The sequence below is a fragment of the Sorex araneus genome, chromosome 6 (assembly GCF_027595985.1).
Source record: "Sorex araneus isolate mSorAra2 chromosome 6, mSorAra2.pri, whole genome shotgun sequence".
Classification (NCBI taxonomy): domain Eukaryota; kingdom Metazoa; phylum Chordata; class Mammalia; order Eulipotyphla; family Soricidae; genus Sorex; species Sorex araneus.
Window position 1 is genome coordinate 132,804,707 of NC_073307.1, and position 19,863 is coordinate 132,824,569.

At 40.9% G+C, this 19,863-nt stretch overlaps 1 protein-coding gene across 1 annotated transcript in view; it reads right to left on the minus strand.

Moving 5' to 3' along the window:
- Positions 1-19,863, minus strand: part of DCDC1 (doublecortin domain containing 1) — a 440,548-nt gene that overhangs the window by 48,312 nt on the left and 372,373 nt on the right. Inside the window, exons 23-27 of the mRNA XM_055142558.1 lie at positions 18,178-18,277; positions 17,233-17,368; positions 13,824-13,983; positions 5,257-5,415; positions 3,582-3,782 (exon numbers count right to left, since the gene is read on the minus strand). Coding sequence (XP_054998533.1) covers positions 3,582-3,782; positions 5,257-5,415; positions 13,824-13,983; positions 17,233-17,368; positions 18,178-18,277 — 756 coding nt within the window. The remainder of the gene's footprint in view (positions 1-3,581; positions 3,783-5,256; positions 5,416-13,823; positions 13,984-17,232; positions 17,369-18,177; positions 18,278-19,863) is intronic.

Below are 19,863 nucleotides of genomic sequence, written 5' to 3' on the forward strand. Positions count from 1 at the left end.
TGTCCCACAAGGAACTACTTTTTCTCTCTAGACTCTGAGTTTCTAATCAGGAATCAATCAAATCAATGCAACCATCTTCCACCAATTGTTTCTCTTTCTCTCTTGTGTGATTTGACCTGGGAGGTCTCCAGATGACGATGTTACAGAGTGTCCTGAACACTGAAAGGATGTTGGAAGAGATTGTGTGTACTTTTCCTTTGTGCTACATGTGGTTCCATTTTCTGAGGCCGAGCTGTGGTGGCCCAACATTTCAGAGAGTTTTAGGCAAGCCTCTCTGTCTGTTTTTCATTTAAACCACCTTCTGCTTTCTCCCTGACACTGCTGATGAGAAATAAAGCCAGTATCAGACAGAGAGCAAGGCTGAAAGCTGACCCTCTCTTTCAACAACCAAGGGGGTCCTGAGTCAACCTCATCATGCCTTCTCTCATCCCTGGGTGTGTCCACTGCATTCATCAGCATTGCTCAAACTCCAGCTGAGGTTCAAGGAGGACCACTGCTATTATTCAGAAAGAGGAAGATTACACAGTGTTATCAAATTCCAGAAAGCAGAGATGAGGTAACACTGGTCCTGTAAGTGCAGGAAATAGATAGATAGATAGATAGATAGATAGATAGATAGATAGATAGATAGATAGATAAATAGATAGATAGATAGATATTTTCTTTTCTTAATTTGGTGTTGGCTAAGGCATCAGTACCAGAAACACTGCCATTCCCAGCCCTCTGAATTCTGGTCCACTATGGCAAACTATTTGCAGGAACATAGTCTAGCTCCTCACAAAAGAGGCAGCTTAGGCAGGGTGAAAGGAGCCAGTCTGTCTTCATGCTGGCATTGTAGCCATCAAAAACAAACCCTGCATTTTTGGACAGGCAGGAAACTGTGAGCAGGATCGACCTAGCTTCTCTCTTACCCATGTTGGACCCACTGCTGCCGCCTGTCGAAGCTTAAGCAATCTCTCAGAGCAGCAATTTTGAACACCATAAACCTTTTTTTTTTTTAATCCAGTGAAAATCACAGCTCTCTCCCAGACCTACCTCCAAAAAAATGCACATTGCATAGATGCACAAACACATATTCTGTATGGTATTTCCAGAGACAGAAGAGCCTTACCATTGAGCACCCCTAGTAGAATTTGAGGCAAAGCAATCTAATACAAGTGTTTTCTTTCTTGTTAAAGCAATGACCGAACATGCACAAAGCCAGAAGTTGTCTTGGGCCTATCCAATATCAATATTATACCTTTCTTTGTTTTTCTAGCTTTCCCCAAACTTTTAATTTTTTTGCATTTGCTAGAAAGCAAATCAGACATACTTTCATTGTCTATAGAAAGATTGCACCATGTATCCAATGATTAGCACTTTTCCTTTTTCAACATAACCACTAAACCAATATGACACATGACAAAATTAACATTTCTAATAACAACTGGTACCCAGGCTGTTTCAAACCTTCCCTGATTTTCTCAAAAATAACCTTTTGACAACTATTCGCTTGAGCCCAAACTAGAGTCAGGCATAAAAATGATTTGACATGTATTTAAGGTAAAAATTCATGTTTTGGCATGTGAGTGGAATCAGTTGGTTCTTTGATGGAAATGGGACAGGGAAAGAAGGCATGTTAAGTGTGCAGATGGAAGAGCAGGAGACTGAAGTAATGAAAAATACTGCAAGCGCTAGGGAGGTAGTACAAAAGTTAAGGCACTTGCTTGCATGCCATTCTGAACTCGGAACAAGGAATAGCAACCAAATAGTGCTGGGAGTGTGCCACCCTGTCCGGTCCCCCCACCCAAACCCAACTGTAGTGCAAATATTTGATATGGGAACGAATATTAAATGTTTTCCTATCCAAAATATTTACTTGATGCTTTCAATTAAAAAATAAAATTAGGTGAGAGTCTAATTTCTCTCTCAACCTCAGTGTCCAGTTAAAACTATGAACTCAGGAAATCACACGATATATTTTTTTTTCTGAATCCAGGATGGACAAGATAGATGTTATATGGATAAGAATATCTTCAGAAGGATAAAACTACTGAAATTTTTATTTATTTATTTTTTTTGCTTTTTGGGTCACACCCAGCGATGCACAGGGGTTACTCCTAGCTCATGCACTCAGAAATTACTCATGGTAGTACTTGGGGGACCATATGGGATGCTGGGAATCGAACCCAGGTCGACTATGTGCAAAGCAAACGCCCTACCCACTGTGCTATTGCTCCAGTCCCCAAGACTACTTTTAAATTTTATATTTTATATTTGATTTTGTTCTCTCTTACTTCCCTAGGTAAGAGAACAAATATAATTATAAGTTAAACTACACACACATACACACATATTAATATAGCTATATATATATATATATATATATATATATATATATATATATATGGAGGAGGCTGAGACCTCCAAGCCTGCTCAGATTAGGACTGGACCTCCTCCGCTCAGATTTCCCATTTCCCAGTAGCTATGTGGTCACACCCAGGGGCTGCCCCAGCGCCATGTAATCCTGTCAATGGCCAGCATCCAGAGACTTAAAAGCAAGCTCCCGGAAGTGCGCGGCTGCAAAGTGATATCTTATAGCCTACTTCTCCCCCTGGGAGAACCTGGAAAACTACTGGGAGTTTCCTGTCCACATGGGAGAGCCTGGCAAGGTACCCATGGTGTATTAATATGCCAATACCAGTAACAAGCTGGGTCTCATTCCCCTGACCCTGAAAGAGCCTCCAGTACAGCATAGTTGGAAGGACGAGTAGAGTGAGGCTTCTAAAATCTCAGGGCTAGGACGAATGGAGATGTTACGGAGACCGCTCTAGAAATTTGACCATCAACGGGATAATAATGATATACATGTAGCATATATATTATATATAGCTATATATATATGTACCATATATGTGTGTGTGTATATATATGGGGCTGGAGCGATAGCACAGTGGGTAGGGCATTTGCCTTGCATGGGGCCGACCCAAATTTGATTCCTCAGTTCCTCTTGGAGAGCTCGGCAAGCTACTGAGAGTATCCTGCCCGCATGGCAGAGCCTGGCAAGCTACCCGTGGCATATTCAAAATACCAAAAACAGTAACAATAAGTCTCACAATGGAGATGTTACTGGTGCCAGCTCAAGCAAACTGATGAACAATGGGACAACAGTGCAACAGTGCTATATATCATCATCATCATCATCATCATCATCATCATCATCATCATCATCATCATCATCACCCCGTTGATCATTGAATTTCTCAAGCGGTCTCAATGACGACTCCATTTGTCCTAGCCCTGAGATTTTAGAAGCCTCTCTTTACTCTTTACTCATCCTTTCCAATGGTGCCACATTGGAGGCTCTTTCAGGGTCAGGGGAATGAGACCCAGCATTGTTACTGGTTTTGGCATGTGAATACACCATGGGGGAGTTTGCAAGGCTCTCCCATGTGGGCAGTATATATATATATATATATATATATATATATATATATATCACTCAAATATACCTTGGCCTACCCCTTAGGGACCACGGTGGCCAGACCTCTTAGGTTCCCAAATATCTTTGATACAGAATCACCCAACTATAATGGATTTACCTGCTGCCTTCCTTGTGCATCCAGTATTGATGATTGTCATCAGCTTTTTTCTCCACCAAAACAACCTCCATGCCTGAACGCAGATTGGGGCCTTGTACCCCCACAACTAGCTGAGGAGAAGCATGGTTTACAATCTGCCCGTCTCGGTACTCAAACTGCTGGTGGCAAATCTTCTGCCATTGACTTGGCTTTGGCAATTGGCTGAGATGAAGAAAATCCCATTAGTGGCAGATAGCATCCCAAGCATTTAGCATGATAGAATTTGTTATTACTGCTGGCAAGTGATCCTCTGCAAACCAACTTCACTTATAATGGTGAGGCACTATTAGGACAGCAGCAATGTTATTTGCCCTGTACTAGCAAGCAAATATTTAAAAAGTAGAATTCTGAGTATATTTTGTAGCAGAAATAAATGTTTATCCAGGAGACCATAAGAAATTCATAGCAAAGAATAAAAGAAACTGAGAAGAGGCAGTTTAAAGAGGATAAAGAAAAAAACTCAAAGAAGAGGTAGGTAAAGGAGAGAGGGCATATAGATTTGAAAGCAAGAATGGATCTCTGTTCAAATTATTGTTTCTTTCTCTGTAGTATTCCCTAGAAACATCATTCTCCATATTTTCTTTTGCCTTAACAGGAAACTATGACAAAAATAAGCCAGTTTAAAGAAATTTATTAAGGATCCTGAGATGTTAAACAAGCTTAAACATACTAAACATCATGATGCATGAGCAATTAAATTAGTTTGTAATCATCTATTAAGCCCCTACTATATGGGTAGGCTAATGAAAATTTCAAAGTATTAAAACTGTTTAATTTATGGGAGCTGCTGCTAAGTAGAGGCCAACAGATTATGAAACAATATAAGAAGCATAAATTACTGTCATTTCATTAGACCAGAAAGAATTCAAAAGGCAGAACCTTCAATTTACTAATTTTGGGGGGTGGGGTTGGCAGGGGTATACTCAGCAGTGCTCAGTGGTTACTCCTGTTTTTGTGCTCAAAAATCACTCCTGATGGAGCTCAATGGGCCATCTGTGGTGCTGGGGTCAGAACCTGGGTTGGCTGCATGCGAAGCAAGCACCCTTCCTGCAGTACTATCGCTCCAGCTCCTATTTTACTAAATTTTAAAAGACATCAGAGCATCAAATGTTCTTATTCATATATCTATTTACACGTTCATTCAATAAATACATAAGCTCTGGGCTAAGTCCTTAGGAGGCAAAGATGAATGAACTTAGTGTTTTAATAGAAACACAGCGGGGCTACTAGAGAGATAGTACAGGGGTTAATGAATTTACTTTGCATCCCGCCAATCCTGGTTCAAGTCCCTGGCATCCCCAATGAGCTTCCAAGCCACCACCAAGTATCATTCCTAACCGAAGAATCGGGAATAGTTCCAGAGTACCACAGGGTATGCAAATGTCCCCTTCCCCCCAAACGCCAGCAGTGCATGAGAAACTCATAACACATGATAAAAATAATAAGGATCTTCCCAAAGATTTTGTAATTACATTAGCCAAAATTACATTACATAGCACAAAAGTGATATTAATATAAATAGTAGTAATGTAAGCTCTCTGGAATACTTTTGCTCCATATTATGCAAATTTATGAACTGGTAGAAATGTCTAACAGGAATCCCTTGCAACTGCTTTTTTTTTTTTTTTTTTTTTACCAGTGTTTCTTCTGTGGTTCCTCACGGTCAAAGAATCCTTCTTCCATTCTCTTTGGAGGACTGCCATCTACATCGAAGCCATGGAAAGCGCCCTGCCAGGCATACCTGAGCAGCGTGTGACAAGCCTCCATTCGCAGATGGGCTCTTGCATGGGAATCGCTATAAAGGTTCAGAAATGAACACAGGCCTAAGAACTCTGTTGTATACTTAAAGAACTTCTCTGAGGTACATTCTGATCTTATCCCAAAGCATATTGTTGGATTTGTAAAGCAAGTCAACATCCTATGAAAGCAACATCCTTACTGAATGACCAGAAAGAAAATTCACCAACCGCATATTATATATCATTTGTTTTATATGTATATATATATGTGTGTTCACTCAGAAAAAATGGGCCATGTGCCATATTTCAAAAATTATAAGATCAAGAAATTTATAATGAGCATATAATGTGATGTCCTACCCCATGAGCGAATCATAATCTGTCTGGAACAGTACAGCCTAGACTCCTGCGTTTCAAAAAGTTTACTCATTGGGTGTTAGGAACCTTAATTCACTTATTTTTTTCTCTTAATGGGAAAATCTAGAGAGTCAAATAGCATGGACAATATGTGCCAACTTTTGATGGAGATTTGTGTATGAACACCCCTCATACAACCCTGGTGTGAGTTACTGAGACAGTCTTCTGGTTTCTTGGGTGTTATGAGGACATAGCAGTCTAAGCAATGTTTGTCTACTCTCAGCAATTCTCGGTTAGCCTGGCCTGTGGTTCAAGGGTGCTCAGGATCTGTAATACAGAGATCACCAAGGCCCTTTCGATGCTGAGAAAGCCCCAGGGTTTCAGCTTATAATGCCCGGGGCTCCTTCTTGTGCAGGGCATGCCACATGCAAGGCATATGCCTTAACCTCTGTACCTCTGTTTCCCCCCTTTTTAAAAAAAAAAAAAATACATAACAGAGATGACCAGGAGGGTAAGAGTTCTGGGTCACTGTTCAGGGCATATTTGCCTTCATGAGGTCTTGAAGGCAATATGAGACTTGCCCAGCAGTGAGCATATTTCAGAACTCTAAATATGCCCATATGTAAATAAAGTTCTCTGGGGGGTAAGGGCAATTTCCCAAGTGTTTGTGATAATTTCATTTAATTGCAATCAGTATCAAATTACCAAAATCTTTAGGGAAAACTCCTGTGTTAGAAGAAAAGAACATATAGTTTTCAAATGTTAAAAAAAATAATAATTACATGGACCTGAAATTGGTGGGTTACAATAGATGCATTCAGAACTGCAGAACTAGGAGTTTCTCGTCAAGAATCTTAGTTGACAGTAAACAACAACACTGCCATCTTGTGGCAGAATAGCATATAGTTTTTCCACCAAGTTTTTTTTTTAAATCCTCTTCATTTTAAACATATTTACAAAGTTGTAAAAAATTCCCTGCCCTCCAATCCTGATGTTACATTTTCTAACTTGAAGTTTATCTATATTCTTTGCAATGCCAGAAAATGAAATACAATTAATTTTAGAACTCATTTAAAAACGCACCTTGTTTTACTTTTTTCATCTTGCTTTATTAAATGATTTAACTTTCCATGCACTCATTTATCCATACTGAAAACCATTCACCAGATCTATTTATTCATTCAAGTAACTAATATTTATTCAGCATCTATGTGCCAGGCACAGAGTTCTCAGTATGGGGAGTACAATAATAATCAAAAATTTTCAGGATTCACAGAGCTTACATTCAGTGGGGTGGCACAAGATAGTAGATAGACTGAAAAGAAAGAAGGTAAAGAGGTTATTTATCCCTATTATTCTGAAGTGATTAAAACATGGTTGTGGTAGAAAATGGATCAAAGTGAACTGTCTACACTGTGTATGCAGAAAAAGCTCTTCAGAAAGATGGTGTTTGAGTTCACACCAGCAAATGGGAAGGAGGCAACCCTGTGAGAGGAGGGAGAACATTCCAGACAGAGAAAAAAACAAGTAGAAAGACCTCTAAGAAGTATCTGTTTGGCTTATTTGAGAGGATGAGCATGTCACAGAGGGGACAGGTGTGTGTGTGTGTGTGTGTGTGTGTGTGTGTGTGTGTGTGTGTGTGTGTGTGTGTGTGTGTGTAGAGGGTGCTGTACAACATAAGAATCAGGTAGAAAATGAGAACGCTTTCTGACCCCATCCCTAGGCTTCAAAGACTTTTCTTACACATACATCAAAGCAAAGGTCAAGTGCTCCCAGAGTCTCATTTCCAGTTTACTTACCATTTTTCACCAGCAACATTACAAAAACGCCAGATATCAAAAGGATTCCTAGATTCATGTTTCAGTCCCTTGTTTATGAATCTCCCTCATTAAAACATCCCACTTCTCAGATATGTTAGAACCTCAAATGAACATATGTAATAAAGTTCTGGGGAAGTCCTAGACACTCTCTAATGTAAGATGATGTAGAGACAAGTCATCAGAAATGGTTCAAAGAACTAGTAAAAGAGAATTTGTAAAAGTTAGAGCAAAAAGTGAGGAAGATATAGTAAAACATCTTTTTTTTTCTTTTATTACTAAAAGATACTAATACTGTTATCGTAAAATGAAAAAACAAACAGTTGGCTGATGATGGTGAGCTTCAAACATTAAAAAGAAATTGTAAAGTAAAAGACGAACAGGGCATAATATATAAAATCAGACGAAATCCTAGGAGGGAACCATTCTGAACTATGAGTCCAATGTCCGAAGGACTTGCGTTGGGAAACAGTGAGCTGCAACCAGTAGGAAAAAGAGACTGAACTCAAGAAGAGATTGAACCTACCCAGGACTTGCAGAGATTCCTGAATTATGCTTTGAGTAGATTCCATCACTCTTAGCACAAGAACTCTAGACTTTAAGGAACTCTATAATCTATGAGTCACACGAGAACCTTTAGTTTCAGAAAACGCTTGTGCTTTACTGTTAAATTTTGCTGATTTTTCCCCCAAGAGCAGTTAGTAACTAAGATGCCCCTTCCTGTACCCTTCCCCCTCCCCCACTTGCCCTTCCCCTCCTAGTGGTGCTTTCAGGAACACACATTTAAAGCCTGCTTTGTACATGCTCAGTCCTTTGGATTCTCTCTGGCCCCTACAGTTTTTTGGTTTTCTTTTTCTTTCTTTCTTTCTTTCTTTCTTTCTTTCTTTCTTTCTTTCTTTCTTTCTTTCTTTCTTTCTTTCTTTCTTTCTTTCTTTCTTTCTTTCTTTCTTTCTTTCTTTCTTTCTTTCTCTCTCTCTCTCTCTCTCTCTCTCTTTCTTTCTCTCTTTCTTTCTTTCTCTCTTTCTCTCTTTCTTTATTTTTCCTTCCTTTCTTCCTTCCTCCCTCTCTTTTTTCTCTCTTTCTTCCTTCCTTCCTTTCTTTCTTTCTTTCTTTCTTTCTTTCTTTCTTTCTTTCTTTCTTTCTTTCTTTCTTTCTTTCTCTCTCTCTCTTTTTTTTCTTTCTTTTTCTTTCTTTCTTTGTTTTGGTACTACGCTTGGCATTTCTGAGGGCTTACTCCTGGTTCATTGCTCAGGGATTACCACTGACAAGGCCCAGGGGACCATATAGCATGCTGAGGATCGAATCCAGGACGGCTGCATGCAAGGCAAGCACCTAACCTGCCACACTCTCTCTGGTCCCCCCTACATTCTTTAACACAACGATTCAATAGAATGTTGGGAATATGTGTACTTAATGACCTAACCATTGATGAAGATTCTTAATACGCAGTCAAATCATTCTCTCTGAAAAATATCTTCAGGTACTTGCTAGTGTCAGGACAATCACTGTATCACTGTCATCACTGTTCATTGATTTACTCGAGCGGGCGCCAGTAACATCTCTATTCATCCTAGTCCTGAGGTTTAGCAACCTCTCCTTACTCGTCTTTCCCAACGACTAGAGGCTCTTTTTCAGGGTCAGGGAAATGAGACTGTTATTGTTACTGTATTTGTGATATGGAATACACCACGGGGAGCTTGCCAGGCACTTCAGTGCGGGTGAGGACAATAGGACTAGATAAAAATCACTATCAAATGAGGAAGTTTGATTCTCACCTAAAAGTATGCACTTATAATTGAGGCTAGAAACAATCTTTAAAATGTTTGGACTTGGGGCTGGAGCAATAGCACAGTGGGTAGGGCATTTGCCTTGCACACGGCTGGACCCAGGTTCGATTCCCAGCATCCCATATGGTCCCCTGAGCACTGCCAGGAGTAATTCCTGAGTGCAGAGCCAGGAATTACCCCTGAGCATCGCCAGGTGTGACCCAAACAGCAAAAACAAAAAAAGTTTGGACTATAATACGTAAATTTGTTTTGACAATTATTACAATGGTAATTAAACACTGATTATTTTCTGTTTAATTATATCTTACATAAATATGATTTTACTAGATATAATTTTTCAGGGAGAAACCAATATCAAAATAAAAGGTCACCAACAGAATGGGAGGAGATATTTTCAAATTGTATATCTGAAAAATACATTAAAAATTTATACAATTTAACAAGTCATCACCTAAAAAACCCAATTTAAAAATGTGCAGAGCACCGCCTGTTTGCCCTGGTGGCTCGGGGGCTGCCATCTTCCAGAGGCCCATGGACAGTCAGGTATGGGCCCAAAGTGACAAGGCATGAGAGGCCTCACGGGGTAGGGGTGGAGTCGGTCCTTTCCTCCCCAGCCCCAATGAGACCCCGTGAGACCCCGAGTTGAACCCATGAACAGCTTCTCTGGCTCCTGATCAAGTTGCTTAATGACCATGATCCCAGAGACTCAGAAATAAATCTTGAAACCTAAAATTTCCGAATTCCAAAATCATGTGGTCGCTATCATGGCCGTGCAACATCATATGCTATTCATAATCAGCAATAGAAAACAAATTGTCTAATGTTACCTTTTAGGCAGATCTAAGTGTTGGGGTAAAATTACAAATAATAATGGTGGGTCTGGTGTCGAAGTACTGAATGTAATCAAAGTAGAGAGAGAGTAATGTAGAAATCATCTGCCACACAGGTAGGGGGAGGGTGTGCGATGGGGGTATCTCGGGTTTTGGTGGTAGAAAATACGCACTGGTGAATGGACGGGTGTTTCATCATTGTATGACCGCGGCTTAAACCTGAAAGCTTTATAACTGCTCTCACAGTGATTCAATAAATAAATTTATAAAAAATAATGTAGCACTGTAGCACTATGGTCCCGTTGTTCATCGATTTGCTCGAGCGGGCACCAGTAACATCTCCATTGTGAGACTGGTTGTTACTGTTTTTGGCATATCGAATATGCCACTGGTAACTTGCCAAGCTCTGCCTTGTGGGTGGGATACTCTCAGCAGCTTGCTGAGCTCTCTGAGAGGGACGGAGGAATAGAACCTTGGTCGGCCGCATGCAAGGCAAATGGCCTACCTGCTGTGCTATGGAGCTCCAGTGGCGCAATCGATTAGCACATGGTACTATAAAAAAAATCACTATATCACTGTCATCCCGTTGTTAATTGATTTACTCAAGCAAGCACCAGTAACACCTCTATCCCTCCCAGCCCTGAGATTTTAGCAACCTCTCCTTACTCTTCTTTCCCAACTGATTGGAGGCTCTTTCAGGGTCAGGGGAATGAGACCTATCATTACTGTTTTTGTCATATCGAATACGCCACGGGTAGCTTGCCAGACTCTGCTCGTGCAGGCAGGATACTCTCTGTAACTTGCCATGTTCTCCAAGATATATATATATGATATATATATATATATGATATATATATATATCATATATATATATCAGAGAGTCTCTTGCCCGCATGCCTGGCTGTCTTCCCCAGGGCCCCTTGGAGGGGATGGGCTCCAGCTTCCCTCCCTGCCCTGAGCAGAGCTCCCTGGTGGCCAAAGACCACTGGAACCTAGCCACAGCCATGCTCAAGGCCCCTCTCCACACGTTCGGACAAGCCTCACGCATGAAGGTACCTGCAGAGGAACCCAGGTGTGTGTAATCCCATCAACAGCAAACATCCAGAGATTTAAAAGCAAGCACCCAGAGGTGGTATCTTATAACCTACTTCTCCCTCTGGGAGAAACTAGCAAGCTACTGAGAGTGTCCTGCCCACATGGGACAGCCTCGCAAGCTTCCCATGGTATATTCATATGCCAAAGCCAGTAACAAGCTGGATCTCATTCTCCTGACCCTGAAAGAGCCTCCAATGCAGCATCGTTGGGAAGGCCTAGCAGAGAGAGGCTTCTAAAATCTCAGGGATAGGACGAATGAAGAGGTTACTGAGCCTGCTTGAGAAATCGACGATCAATGGGATTTCGTGATTCGTGATTCATATATATATATATGTATATAACTCTATATGATTCATTGCCTATAGTCTGAATTCCATCAAATATGGTGCTGTAATTATGAAAAATGAATAGGAAGTGTCTTATAATGTGTCCAGAAAGTGGCCTGGAGTGTGGCGGCGGTTAGGTAGTGGAGGTTGGCTGCCGGGGCTGGATTCCTTGGGGTGGGAAGGGTTCTCATCCACCCCTCCTAGGGTGCCCTGAGTGAAAACAGCATGCAGAAAAAAATGTGCAGAGGAAATAAACATGTGCAGAGAGACAGTATAACAGGTAAAACCCTTTTTCTGGACGCACCCACCCCTGATTCAATCCTTGGCAGTATATAGTGCTGGGAACCCTCCAGGCGTGATCACTGAGCACAGAGCCTAGAGTAAGCCCTGAATATAGCTTGGTGTGGCATAAGAACAAATAGATGGGGAGGTAGGGGGCAGAGAGTACAGTGGGTAGAATGTTTGCCTTGCTCATGGTTAACCCTGGTTCAACCGCAGCATCCCATATGGTCCCCTGTGTACTGCCAGCAGTAATTCCTGAGTGCAGGGTCAGTAATAAAGCCTAAGCATTGCTGGGTGTGATCCCAAATGCCAAAAACAAACAAACAGATGGGCATAGTACTCATGGATGAGTGAATTAAAAAGATATGGCAATATATCATCATCATCATCATCATCATCATCATCATCATCATCATCATCTCGTTGATCATTGAATTTCTCGAGCGGTCTCAGTAACGTCTCCATTCATCCTAGCCCTGAGATTTTAGAAGCCTCTCTTTACTCGTCTTTTCCAATGGTGCTGCACTGGAGGCTCTTTCAGGGTCAGGGGAATGAGACCCAGCATTATTACTGGTTTTGGCATATGAATACACCACAGGGAGTTTTCGAGGCTCTCCCATGTGGGCAGGAAACTCTCGGTAGCTTGCCAGGTTCTCCTAGAGGGAGAACTAGGCTATAAGACAGCCAGGTGCAGGGGCAAGAGACTCTCAATATATAGAATGAAATATTGCTCAGATGTTTTTCTTAAAGACTTCCATTTGTGACAACCTAGGTGAATCTAAGAGATACTATGCTATACTCTCTCAGACTGAGATAGAGTCGTACATTATTTCACCCCTATGAGGAATACAAAGAATTTTGTTTCACATAAAACAAGAAAAAAAACCCTCTTAGATTCTGACGATAGAATAGGGGATGTTGGGGAGTGAAGTGAAACAAGGAAAGGGGCAGGGGTCACCTGCATGGTGTTAGGTGGAAACCAAGCTACTGGTGAGGATCACAATGTAGAATCCAGAGACACTGAAGTCAAAGGATCCACACCAGAATTTTCACAATTTTCACAATACTATAAAGCAATGATGCCTCAATTTTTTTAAAAAAATTTCACACAGAGATAAATGCAGGACACTTTGGATAGAGAGAAATGAGTATGTGACCCAAAGACTGTAAATTGTGCCTAAATGGAATATGCTGATTCCAGCTATAGCTCTTAAGTGCACATCCAGAACTTGGGATTTGTGGGGCAGAAAGTGTAGAATAGAGGCAAGTGTGGTGTAATAAATGGGGTTAATGACACGTCAGACCGATGGTCCATAGGTCTTGAATTCCAAATATACATGTGTGTGTGTGTGCAGTGCATGTGCACGTGTGTGTCTATATATATATATAGACACACACATGCACATGCATATATATATATAGACACACACATATATGTTTATTTATATGGTTTATCATAGGAAGCTTTTGGAAAACTGTATGAGAAAGACTATGTTTTAGAAGGCAGTTATCCAAGAATGGACTTCAAAGTGGATTGGAAAGAGATTATAGTGATAAAGACCAACAAAGAAGGATATTTCAGTCTTTCAGAATTACACCAGTATTTTAACTTGCATACAACTTGACCCTACATTAAGTAAGAAGACTAATTGCTCCCGAAGTCCACACATATAGATAGACTCAAAACCAGCTTCATTCCTCAAATAAATGTCTTCAATTCAAAAATTCTAGTCTGTCAAAAACTGTAACATTATAACAAAATTACTGAAAGTAAATCACTGAGCTGGTTAAACATTGAAGGGCTAGCTCCATCCATTGGCCAGGAAACTAATTAAATACTAGCTCTTCAACTGACACCAGTCTCGAAGGCCTGGCATGGGCTCCCTGCATGGGCTCTGTGCTGTTCGCCAGCTAATGAGCTGAGTTCAAATAGCAACCAGGTAGCTTTTGTGGCCACAATGATTACTTACAGAATTTCACTGGGAGCATTTTCCGTTGTTAAAGCATTTTTTTGCATTGGCTCTTCCTGTGGTTCTATAATGTGCTTCTCTTCTCTGAAAATTGCTGCGGGTTTATGCACAGCAAGCTTGGCACCAGGCACAATGTCACTTTGGACTTCTAAAACAAGAGCTGGAGAGAAATGCACGAATCAATCGCAAGGACATGTTAGTGATGACTGTAGAGCTCTTGGAATTTGAAAACACATTAAAATAAAGGTGCAGAAAATTTCCAGCTGTCTGATATGAAAGAGCATATTCTTTGATATTAAAGAGATTGATAATTGTTCTCTGAAAATGCAAATTGGAGGCACAAATTAAACTTCTTGGATTCTTTCCTTCTCTTAGAGTAAAGGACTAAAGAATAGGCCATTACAAAGGTAAGTTAGTTATTGTCAATTATAACTTCTCAAATGGGCTGCATTATTTTGGAGGGGCTGGTCCCATGCCAGGTGGGTTCAAGGACTACTCCCACCTCTGTTCAGGGATTGTTCCTGGTGATGCTCAGGAGACCATGCAGTATGGAGCATGTTTGACTTATCGAAGTAGCTTCTCTTTGGCCTGCAAAATATATGCTCAGTCCCTTGAATGTACTCTCTGGCTCTGGCTCGTTCTCCATAGATATGTGTCTCTAGAGCAGAGCAAGGCAAAGTAATTCCTGAGCATGGCTCTTAAACAGAAACAGATCAGATTCATAATAGGTTTGATTTTGAATTAATTTGGGGTCATTGTGCATTCATAAACCATTTACTATTGCCGAATTTTTCACAACTTCCTATCAGCATGGAATCAGAACCCACAGTTTAAAAAAGCTAGACTCCAGATCATGCTTTGGCATTCCCAACTTCTCCCAGGTAAGTCCTAATTTCTTGAATGATATGGAAAGCTCCTTGCACATTTTTGATATACACTTATAGTACGTATTGCATTTGATATACATAGAGGGTCATATTTCAAATTATATTAAATCCTTGTTTCACTTTGCCTTTCTACCTATATACCCTTTGTGTGGTTCCTGAAGTAGTCTTAAAAGAGAGATAAAGGACATGAGGATACAAAAACTTATACAAAAGGAAAGCAAAGTGCAAAAAGACTTTGACATTTAAGCACAGCATGTTGCCAGAAGACCAGAGACACATAAGAGAGTAAGACAGAATGATTCTAACCTGATTTGAGACTCTTGCAAGTGCCCTTAGCTCCTATTTAGCATAGAAACAGTTTTCCCTGAGTTGGCTCAGAGACAAGCCCCTGTTCCGTTACCTTTTTTAAAAATTTTTTATTAGTGAATCACCGTGGGGTACAGTTATAGACTTACAAACTTTCGTGCTTGCATTTTAGTCATAGTGGTCAAGTGCCCATCCCTCCACCAGTGCCCATTTTCCACCACCAATCCCAGAATACCTCCCACCACCCCCATCCCATCCTCCGCGCCCCCCCACACACACACACCCTGTCTCTGTGGCAGGGCATTCCCTTTTGCTCTTTCTCTCTCTCCTTTTGGGTGTTGTGGTTGGCAGCAAAGGTATTAAGTGGCCATCATGTTCAGCCTATCATCTACTTTCAGCCCGCATCTCCCATTTGCAACGGGCCCTCTTAGCATCCCTTACTTACTCAGTGGTCCCTTCTCTATCTGGGCTTCCTTTTTCCTCAGCATGTAAGGCCGCAAGACCCTGTTTCTGAGCCCTAGGGATTCTGAGGGAGAAGATAGTGGAAGGCAGATAGCCATGATTGTCCTAAAAGGCTTCACTTTCTTATAGTATCCACAGGAAAGAAATGTAAAGATATAACCTATTGTTCACAATGCTGCAGTCACCTCTCAAGATGCCCCAGCCCTTCCAACCTGAGGCCCACCTACTAGAACCTGTAATCTGTGAGGTGCAACCATGAACCAAGATTTGCTGAGAGTCACATTATAGAAGTGGCTGCCAAGCAGTGATGTAGAGGACCAAACAGATGGCCTCCCTACCACAGGGCCAGAAGGGGCAGAGGGTAGGCTGAGGCAGACAGGAAGTACCAACCCACCCAAAGCACTACCTGGGCCAAAAGGATGGAACACAGTCACCAGGCTTCAGCTAGATAGGCTTACAGATGAAGAGATCCTGCACTTGGGGCTGGAGCGATAGTACAGTGGGTAGAGCATTTGCCTTGCACACAGCAGACCCGGGTTCAATTCCCAGCATCCTGTATGGTCCCCTGGGCACAGCCAGGAGTAATTCCTGGGTGCAGAGCCATGATTAACCCCTGTGCATCACCGGGTGTGACCCAAAAAGAAAAAAAAAAGACAGATCCTGCACCTTCTTCCCTTCCTTTCTAGAAAGGGACTAAAAGCAATACTTTGGAAACTGTAAATCAACAAGCCCACCTGAAAGAGATGATTTCAATGAAACCAAATCATGAATAACTTTATAACTGCATGGTGACTAGATAAAAAGTTAAAATCAAAAAATTAAAATAAAAAAAGGCTGGTATTGTCATATAACAAACAATGGTTTGAGGCCTGTTTCTGAGAGAGACTTGAGTAGAATAATATTAATAAATTTAATGTATATTTAGAAACATACTTGCCATTTTGAAAGCCAGTTTTAAATGATTTTTTAAGTAATAAATCCTTATATATTTTTTTAAAAATGTCATCTTGGTGGACATTTAAAATATTTTCTTCAGTAAAGCTACGAGGCTCACACAGTTGGTGAGATACATGGAAGACAAATTAAGAAACTGTTTTCTTTGTATACCCAAAGTGCAGTGTAATTTAAAACATACAATCATGTTAATTATATAAATTAGTCTAAAGAATTAAACAGCAAAAGGTAATAGTAATATATGACTTCCTTAAAAATGCTTGAAGTGAGTTGGAGAGACAGTTGAGCAGGTCAGTGCTTGCCTTGCATGCAGCTGACCCAGGCTCGATCCCTAGCACCTATATGGTCCCCTGAGTCCACCAGGAGTAATTCTTGTGCACAGAGCCAGGAATCACCCCTCCTGAGCTTCACTGGGCATGGCACAAAGACAAGCAAAAATGCTTAAAGGGTTTTTGTGGGTTTTTTTTTTTATTGTTTTCAATCTGGGGAGACATTTCAGAAATGAATGCTCATGATCTACTAGTATCTAATGTGCTCCCTGGCCCCAGATAGTCTCATGAACACGTCAGAGGTGGCCCCAGTGGTGCTTGGAGTCTCAGGGTCTGAGCAGCACCACATCTTTGCATTGAACCAGCAGCCCTGTTGGCAGGGTATTGTCACAACAGTTCTAGGACCCTCCCGGGTCTCCCAACCTGCCCAACACAGCTTGGAAAATCCTGCTGCTCTCCAAACATTAAATCAATCATATTCAACATTTCACATGGCCTGTCTATATCAAAGGAAATAGTTCCAGTGCTTACCCTCCATATTACGCATACAACAGAAGGCCTGAATTTTAGAAATATCTGAAGTGAGATTCCTCAGGAAGATTTGCTTCTTTTGCCGTGCAATAGACAGGTCAGGATTGATCCAGTTCTCTCCACATGAAACATATACCTGACAAAGAAATAAGTCTCTCATCACATCGATGGTCCCCACTAGCATTATTTGCAGTAGCTGAGACTGCATACAATCAAAACATCTCACATGGCTAAATAAACCGTTGTAGGAAGGAAATCAGTGATAAAAAGGCACACACGATTGATAAATGCAGCCACTTGAAGATCTCAATAGTGTTATACTGAAAAAAATGTACACTTCAGTACTATTTTAAAACTTCCTTTGGTTTTTTATATTTTATAAATATTTTATAAATATCCAAAGGTATTTATAAAATGTTTTTTAAGGGAAGAAGAGGGAAATAAGGAAAGGAAGGAAGGCAAAAGTGGAGGAAGGAAGAAGGGAGAAAGGGAAGATGAAGGGAGGAAAGATGGTTGGGAAAAGGGATAGAGAAAGAGATGGAGATGGGATGGAAGGAGGGAATAAGTGAGGGTAGTAATCAGAGGATTAGCAGAGTATGGCTGAGGTGCAAATCTGACTTGCTGCCTGAATTTGTAAATAAAGGTTTATTATAACATAGTTATGCCTATTAACTCACATTTTTCTGATTGCTTTTATGATACAATAACAGAGTTGTTGTTGTAGAGCTACCAACCAATATGACCTGAAAATATTTGCTATCTTACAGAAAATATTTGATAATCTTTGGTATAAATAATTTTGTAGTATATGCACTAAGATATTTTTGTAGATCTTTCTAGATGCTAAGATTATAGATGATACTTATTCTTTCTCTTTTGCTTATATCTACTTCTTAAAAGTCCTTAAATGAATTCACGTTTCCTCAAAGATCGAAATGTCTTTACCAGTTCATCTCTTTGTAGGTCTTTAAGGGCAAAGATTTCCTTCCCCTTTTCATTGAACAGTCTCCGAGCTGCAGATGGCAAATTTAAAATTTCCGTGCACCTATAATAAAAGATACAACAATTGACCTTGAATATAGAAAACTTCCCACAGAGCCAAGAGAAGATGAAAGAAATCGAGAGCCTGGAGCATGAATGACAACTCCTCCTGTAAGACTGTGGGACTTTCAAAGCGGGGTTGTGGAGTCCCTCAGAGCTTTTCTGTGGCTTATTCTCATGCTCCAATTTGTGGCATTCAAGCAAATTAATTAACCTGCCTAAAAGCAGAACTAAATTTCTTTTTCTGGGAGGAAGGGTTGGGTCACACTCAACAATGCTAAAGGCTTGGTCCCGACTCTGTACTCAGGGATCACTCCTAGAAGTGCTCAGGGGGAGATACACAGTGTCAGGGATTAAACAGGGTTGGGATGCTTACAAGGCAAATGTCATAATCCCTATTGTATCCAGTGAAGATTATGAAAAATAACATGACTAAATTCTAGGGCTAAGTGCCATGTACAGTCAATGAACAGAAAGACACATTATTACTGGTTTTTCATTCCTACTTTGCCCCTTCTCTTTTCTGTGTATGTGCTTTTGCTGCTACTCTGCCTTCTCTCTAAAAACTCACAGTTGGGTCGGAGCGATAGTACAGTGGGTAGAGCATTTGCCTTGCATGCGACTGACCCAGTTTCAATCCCCAGCATCCCATAGGGTCCCCTGAGCACCACCAGGAGTAATTCCTGAGTGCAGTAAAAAAACAGCCCTGGGTGTAACCCAAAAAGAAAAAAAAATCACAGTTGTTTCCACTGAAGTTCAACTCTTTCTCCAAAAGCACATCAACAAGCAATTCCTCATCTCTTTTCACCAAAAGTGAACTCTATAGCCCTTTAATGCCTCTGAAATAGGAATTTTTAATGAGACTGAATACCAAACAGTGATGCCCACCCCTTACCCAAACCAACACAGAGTATGCCCATGCTACAGTTCCCTTTTTCTTGCCCCTATATCCTCACCTTTCCCAGGAGCAAGAAGAGCCATAGGCTAGAAGGCTATCAACTAATATGTGACTGGAAGTAGTAGATGCTACCATAAGGTCCTGATCAAAGTTCTGTGAGAACACAGAGGAAAAACAATGAATTTCTCCCCAAGAGCTTCAAATAAGAGTGTGAGATCTGGGTTGTGCCTGACTGATGAATAGAAGAGTTCATCAAGAAAGATTAAGACCTACAGAAGTTTTGTCTAACTAGAGTTCAGTGTGGGCCTCCATGTGATCTCCCCGGAGAACTGACCCTCACAAGGCTCTCCCCTCTTCCTGGTTAAGTGTAAAGGGATGCCTTGGTCATTTCAGTTCTATACAAATAAATACAGCCCTATATGATTTCATTTTTTAAAAAAATTTTTAATGAATCACCATGAGGTACAGTTACAGACTTACAAACTTTTGTGCTTGTGTTTCAGTCATACAATCTCGAGTACCCATCCCTCCACCAGTGCCCATTCTCTACCACCGATAATCCCAGTATCCCTCCCCCCCCCACCGACCCCATCGCCCCACCCCACCCCGACTCTGTGGCAGGGCATTCCCTTTTGTTCTCTCTCTCTTTTGGGGTGTTGTGGTTTTCAATAGAGGTATTGAATGGCCATCAT